This window comes from Mesitornis unicolor, unplaced genomic scaffold (assembly GCF_000695765.1).
Source record: "Mesitornis unicolor isolate BGI_N332 unplaced genomic scaffold, ASM69576v1 scaffold40620, whole genome shotgun sequence".
NCBI lineage: Eukaryota > Metazoa > Chordata > Aves > Mesitornithiformes > Mesitornithidae > Mesitornis > Mesitornis unicolor.
The window spans coordinates 1-7,470 of NW_010159639.1; the positions used below are offsets into that span (position 1 = coordinate 1).

General features: G+C 40.0%; 1 protein-coding gene across 1 annotated transcript; it reads left to right on the top strand.

Annotated features, from left to right (window-relative positions):
- Positions 1 to 92: 92 nt before the first annotated feature.
- On the top strand, positions 93 to 6,671 carry UPF3B (UPF3 regulator of nonsense transcripts homolog B (yeast); the record flags this gene model as incomplete). The annotated part of the gene is made up of 8 exons (XM_010187306.1): positions 93 to 199; positions 1,755 to 1,853; positions 2,217 to 2,327; positions 2,972 to 3,015; positions 3,686 to 3,874; positions 4,327 to 4,478; positions 5,182 to 5,494; positions 6,364 to 6,671. Coding segments are annotated over 8 exons (1,162 nt in total), but the record flags the coding sequence as incomplete, so codon positions are not given.
- Between the last annotated feature and the right edge of the window lie 799 nt (positions 6,672 to 7,470).

Sequence of the window (7,470 nt, forward strand, 5' to 3'; positions counted from 1 at the left end):
GGGCAGCTCCCGAGAGCCACTGCTGCTGCCAGCCGAGCCCAGAGAGGCACCGCTGCCCAGTCAGCTTGGCTCTTGGTCTTGTCTCTCTGCAGCTTGTACCCTCACATGTTCTCGAGAGCCTACATCAACTTCAAAAACCAGGAAGACATAGTCCTCTTCAGGGATCGCTTCGATGGCTATGTTTTTGTCGATCACAAAGGCAAGTGAACTGCCCTTGGCTGCGTGTTTGCATCTGTGCTGGTGTGTGCGCAGTGTGGTAGTTGAATTTTAGAGGAACAGGTGTGAGCAGTGTAATGTGCCGCTTCTGATTTGTTTGGTTTTGGTGCCTTAGATGAACATTGTGCAATATTTCAAGGAACAAAGAAAATGTCTTATGCTGTGTGGAAACATATCTAAATGGATTCTGTGTATTTCCAAATTGACTTTATATGTTATGTGTAAAACGCAGTTAAGTGCACGTTAAGGTAGTAGTGGTATCAATATGAAACCAGTTGCTGTGTTAATATTTCCATTGCTGTACCTGAGTATAAGGTCTGAAAAGCGAACGTGGGTATGTAGTGTCGCTGTCGTGACTAAATGAAGCTGAAGTTAATGATGCCAGCATCTCCTACTCCTCTCACCCGTTCTGTGCACTTCTAACAGTGTGACTTATTTTTTGGTCAGTTTTTAATTTACTTGTTCTTGTTTACTTGTTACTTGTTTTGATTACTTGTTCTGGTTTACAACTGAGCGAGTCATCTTGATTCAGAAAGAGGAACAGCTTGTTCCTTGCAATCTAGGTTGTGAAAGTGTCTGCTATCTGGAGACATTAATCTGTAGGAAACTAATATTTGGTTTAATCATTGGCTAAACATCCAAATATTTAGTTGCCGCTTGTATTTTTTTGTAAATGCATGTTAGGTATTCAGTATGTCTCGCATTTTTAAATTTTGCATCCCAAAACTGCTTACATTGTATAGCACTAAAAATTATTAGTATCTCAGTGATAGACCTTAAATTTGCATATTTCGCAAAAGCTTTAAGAAGAGTCGTCCTTGTGGCTTCAACAGGCTGAGGATTTCATCTGGACCTTTGTTTCATGTAGATATGTTTTGCGTTTTATCCAGCCAGGTGTTTTATGTGAAACAAAGCTCTGTCCACGAGGTCCTTCCTTATTTAGGAGGGTTGCATGACAAGGTTCCAATAACACCTAGATCTTCTAAATAAGCTGTTTTGCAGTGTAACAGCACACTGTATTTGCCATACCCAACAGCAGTGTTTGATTTATGTAGCCATCAATGTAGCATTCTTGTCAGAAGATAAAACTTTAAAGCCTGCCTGCAGTGTGTCTCATTCTGTTGTATTTTGCCAAAAATTGAGATTTGCCTTAGTTGCATTAACTTTAAATATTTTCTTCTACTGGCATGTTTAATGCATAGTCTGTAGGATGAGGATATTACATGGTGCAGTGTAGCTGAGGTGGCTGAACTGACAGTTGCAGACAGTCTTAAATCCAGAATTTCCTTCTTGCAACTCTGAACTTGTTGTTTTGTTCACACAGTGAAAGTGTTTCGTTCGTGACTTCTGCTGTCCCTCCGTTGTTAATAAATGGCTTTCAAAATACAAGGTTTTTTTAAGCTCTCCAAGTAGTTCCTTCTAGTATTACATATTTCTTGTGAGGCTTATCTTCCTGCTTTAGGCATGGACAATATACTCTATTCTATATCTCTTTCATCTCTATTTTAATGTATTTCCCCCCCCTCTTCTCTTAACAGGTCAGGAATATGCTGCCATAGTTGAGTTTGCACCTTTCCAAAAAGCTGCAAAAAAGAAGAGTAAGAAAAAGGATGCCAAAACTGGAACTATCGAAGATGGTATAACAGCCGGCTACTTTGTTTTGCATGTGTAGACCTGAAAGTCCTAGAAGTAATTTGAATATAATGTTTTTACGGTGACTCTGTAGTTTATCAGTAGAATGTTCTCTTAATTATATGTGAAGCTGTTAGCACTGCTTTGTCAGCTACAAATCTATTGAATATGATTGTCCTGGACAAACATAATGCAGCAGCTCATTTGAGAGCTGCCAACTCATGAAAAGGAGACATATAAACAAGACAACTTATGCAAATTTAACCCAGACTTCTAGCAGTAAGCAATGCAAATGCTTTTCATGCTACAGTATATCTTCCCCTCCTCTTTTTTTTTTTTCTTTCTCCTCCCTTTCCCCTCCACTGTAGATCCAGAGTACAAGAAGTTTTTGGAAAGTTACAGTGCAGATGATGAAAAATTAACCTCCACTCCTGAAACTTTGTTGGAGGAAATAGAGGCAAGAAACAAAGAGCTAATAGGTATGGAAATCTATGTATTATAGCTACCTTTTTCCTAAAGCACAAAGAAATGTATGGGTGTAATTTAGAGCTGTGATCTCTCAGCCTTGAGGAGACTGAATTCTTTCATGTGCTTGCTTGGTATTTGTTAAACCTTTAGGCTAATATTATTCAGAGTATTTTATTTTGTTCCCACGCTCTACATTCTTCTCTCGGTTAAAGTTTTATATTATAACCTTTCTTCCTGTTGTAAGCTGCTGGTCAGATGTTAGCCAGGTGGCTGTGGAGTAGTTGCACAAGTTAAGAGTTATTGTGGTTGGGTGAAATACCACAAAAATTACAGGAAGACTGTCTTTTTAAGCCTGTTCCAGCTATCTCTTTTCAAAGTGAGAGGATCTGGGAAAAACCTAATACAGACTGAATGTCTCTTTACAGATAGGTGCACTGGGTATCATGTCAGTGTCCTAAAGCAGTTTATAGAACGCTAATAGTTGCCACTGTTCAGGGATAGGATTGGAATACTTGTTTCACTGCTGTCTTGCTGTATGTGAGAGGAGATAGGCTGGATAATACATCAGGCTCCTTCATTTCATACAGGGCTTTGTTGTAGGTATTGCAGTATTGGATAAGGCAAATTGTTCACATTTGTTTTATGTATTCTTTAGCTAAAAAGACTACCCCTTTATTGAACTTCTTGAAGAATAAACAGGTAAGGCTTTTCTCCAGAATCTTCTTGTTGCTTTCAGGTAAAATTTGCTCATTTAAAGCTTGGGTATGTATATTGTAATGCTTATATTAATAAGCTTCTGCCCTTCCTTTTGAAGAAGAAGCTTTTGACCCAACTTCCTTGTAAACATCTGGTTCACATATTTTAAACTACGGGAATACTGGGCTTTGTAGGAGTGGTGGTGCTTTCTGTGCATTCTGGTCACAGCTAAACATCTCTTGTGGCACTGCCAAAACAGATTCCATTTTAATGCTTTCATTTTTAATGCAGTTGTGGGTGAGGTCCTTGTAGATTTTATTTCTCATAGCACGTAATCTCATTTTAACTTTTGGTGATGGAGAAGATCACAGATGGGGCAGATTTAATTAAAATTAGAATGATAAAGGCTGAGGCAAGTGTGGTGGTTTGGTTTTTTAAGACAGTGCAATTGAGTCTTATGAGCAAGGAAAAAAATTGAAATGCTGTTTTAACATGTTCAGGTTCACAAAAATAGAAGGGACAGGAGTTTTCTTTTATAGTAGGAGTGGTTTTGAGGTGAGTTATTTGGTCATGAAATATCCTGCCATAAAGTGATAGAGTATATTTTTAGGCTTAAAAGGATGTTTTGTAGTGTGGAAATACACTTATTTCTCTTTGCTTTTTACGTGCACAGAGACTAAGAGAAGAAAAAAGAGAGGAGAGGAGGAGGAGAGAATTGGAAAGAAAAAGACAAAGAGAAGAAGAAAGAAGAAAATGGAAGGAAGAGGAGAGAAGGAAGAGAAAAGAAGCAGAAAAACTGAAGAAAGTAGACAGATGCCCAGAAAAAGAAAGAGACAGATCAAAAGAAGAACCAAAGATTAAGGTCTAGAACAGTTCTTTATTATAAACTGTTACATTCCCTTTCCCCTATTATTTGTATATCAGTCTCTCAAAATGTGCGTTGCGTATTATGTAAGAATCACATGAGTTTGGTGTCAGTAAATTGCCACTTTTTGTAATAGTCAATATTAGGCATTGTAAAGGTTTACTGTAATGCTTCATTAGTAGTTAAAGCTTTTGTCATGTGACTGTTGTACATGCTGTGGTAAACAGAATTGTGAATTCACTATGGAATGGAGACTATTTTTAAGCTTTCTAAAATGGCCTGAATTAGGAGAAAAATCCTAGTCTGCTGTGTGGATTATGCTTACTCATACACTCCAGCTTTTAGAAATACTGTACTGGACTATGGTTCCTTTGATGCAATTTCAGTGTTGTGCCAGACAATATGTACTAGAGTGAGCTTTTTAGTTGAGACTTCTGTTTTCTTTGTAGCTACTTAAGAAGCCTGAAAAAGATGAGAAAGACTTGGAGAAAAAAGAAAAATCCAAGAAACTGGAAAAAGAGACTCTGAGGGATGAAAAAAATGCGAGTAGTGCATCTGCCAAACGATCTGATGGGGAGACAAAAGAAGAGAAGGCAAAAAAGTATTCTAGTACTTGCTATAAATTCATATATGTGTATATATAACTTGTTTCCCGATTGTGCTAAGGCTTAGGCTGTTCTGCCATGGCCATGTTTTGAAATTCCTTTCAAATTATTTTTCTGATGTGTTCATGGGATGTGTTCTCTGTGGCTGTGCACATCCCTCTGGTTACAGAAAGCTGTATGAACTACCTGGCAATTCTGCACGAGTGCACACATTTTAATGTTTTTGCAACTCGGTGTAGGAACTCTGCAGAAGAAGCCTAGGTGTAGGTGACCTGCAACAGGCTGTGAGCACTGTCCTTGCAATGAGAAAATTATAAGCATAGCGTGAGGAGAGGTGTGCTTCAGTTAGTAGTCCCTTTAAGTCTTGCACAAGGTCAAAGTGGAAAGTGTTGTTCTCAGTGATCCGTTCAAGATTCAGTTCTGCCACGTGAGAGAGAGAGGTGAGACAGAGGAGTTCAGGTATTTTCCAAAGCCCAAGGAGACTCAGCCGGGTGTGCGAGCAGAAGGCTAGGAAACTCTCGCAGTCAGTGTCATCTCTGGTTATCATGCATGGCTCAGGTTATTGCAGCTTCCCAAAAGCTCCCTAGAACCTGCCAGTGTGTCGTCTTCGTATTGCAAATTTACACCACTATTACATTGATCTCCCAGCTCTGTTCGATGAATCTTTTGAGCTTAATTTTCAGTTTTGTTTTCATACAGATCAGAAGATGAGTGTGTAAAGGACTACAGGGACCGAGATAGAGATTTTGAAAGAGACAGAGAATATGAGAGAGCACAGAGGGAGAAACTGAGACGCCAGGAAGAGGAGCGTCGGAGGCAGAAAGAGCGCTTTGAGAAAGAGAAGGTTTTTAGAAGAAAAGAGGAAGAGGTGAAAAAGGAGAAAGACTTACTCAGAGAAAAGGGAAAGAAAAGTGATCTTACAGACTTTACCAGCAGCACGGACAAATCTGAGAAAGTAACCAAAGACGATAAAAAAGAGGATACAATTAAGAGGGATCGTATCAGAAACAAGGTGCTTGATTTCTTTAAATTCGTGTGTTGATTCATAGGGATGAGTTTGTGGGTTTTAAGATAAAAGCACTTCAAGGCAAGAACCACGTGGTTTTTCTGTTGAAATTTCTCCCTGTTCTGATAACAAACTCTGCCTTGCTAGAAAGCTTGCCCGTTTGTCCACTAAACTTTGCTGAGGTGTGTGTGATGTTTCTCATCACTGTATAGGAATTAAGCCAAGATACCGTGGGCTAAATTGTAAAGGCTCCGATCCCTTTTAATTTGCTAATTTATGCCATAGGCTGTACCTTTAAGGTGTCAGCAGAACATCAGTAATCTACCTATATCTCTGCTGATGCTGTGTGTGCCTGAATATACATCTTCAAGTGGGAGAGTGAGTGAACGGGTTCCTCCAAAGCAGGGACAAGACTGCTACATGCAGAATATGACAGAAGAACTGTAGACTCACGAAATGATGTCTTGAGTTCAGTTTTATGTACTCTGCAAATCTGGTTTTGCAGCATCAGTATGCAAGTTTTCCATGTCACTTAAAGGATTATTGGGTACAAATGAAACTCAGGGTTTTGAGGAAGCTTGGAAGTAGCCTCTGTTCTGAGAGAGGGTGAGCTGAACTCATTGAAGTAGGAAACTCTTTACAAATAACTTCAGCTATGTGCAGTGTCCTTTGTGGCTTGAGCATGGATGTTGCCTTACAACAGAGACAACCTTGATTTGAGACAGTTGAAGCTACATTGACACCACAGTGGAATAATTTAACTTTGCAACACCTTGAAAAGTTTGAATTTGAGCCATTTCTAGTCTCACTGATGCCATAATAACCATCATAGCTTGGGGCTATGACAGAGTCTAAATAGTTTTGATTTATTTCAGGATCGTCCAGCAATGCAGCTGTACCAGCCAGGAGCCCGAAGCCGAAGCAGATTGTGTCAGTATGAAGACAGTGCTGCAAAACCCACAGATCAGGGAGCGGATAAGAAACAAGAGAGTGAGACCAGTAATATGAAGGAAGAGGAGTGACTAGCATGCAAGCCTTATGTGTTCTGACTGTCTGTGCAGCCAAAGAGCATGTACTACGCAATCCAGAAGTGCCTTCAAAGCGAAGAAGGAACACAGGAAGAAAAGGGGGCATTGTGCTGTTGGATGTTTCTGGTTAAAGAGCCTCAGTTGTAGATTCAGAACTTGAAATGTGTTCTCATTGTATTTTCAGTTATTTGAATTTATTTTCCCAGCATCTAACTACAACAGAGAAGAGAATCTTTGCAAAGTAGAAAGACTTTATGGCCTTAAGTGTGATAATAAATGAGTCATGCGGTCAGGAGGAGTTGACACCTGGATCTAAAGCCAGAGCTTTATTGTAAAGCCATCAGAGCCAGCGCTTGATGCAGTTAAGCAGAGCAAGCTTGAAGTTGCCTGGAGCTAACGCAGGTGTTGCTGTGTTGTGTGGTGCTGCTACCTGAGGCACTGATAGCAGAATTATGTCAGTCTAGCGCAGAGAGGTACGCAGGCTGAGGCTGTGAAGGGACCAGTGCACAGGAGTCTCTGTCATGTGGAGAGGAGAACATCTGGCATTGCCATCATCAGGGTAGGGAGGGAGAGACCCTCCTCAGTGATTCACTGGATAACGTAACTAAGTTGGAGTGTATGAATAAGCTGGCTTAATATTGGAATACTTCTTGACAAATTATCATGTAAAGTCTACCTACATTGAAATGCTTATTTTTAATCAAATGTCGCTGGTTTGAGCATCCTGTTCTTTTCCAGCATTCTCCTTTCTTTAGAGTGTGAAACATTTCCTAACTCCTGCCCTTTGGGTACTGCACCCTCTTCCCTCATAACCTGAAGTATTGTTTTACAGCCCAGAAAGAGACTTCACCAGTAGCAGCTCCTCCTAAGCTAGCGAATTTTAGCCATAGCTGTTTTGTACTCAAACAATAAACTCGCAGAAACTCGTGCCGCCGTTCGTCCCTCACTGAGCTC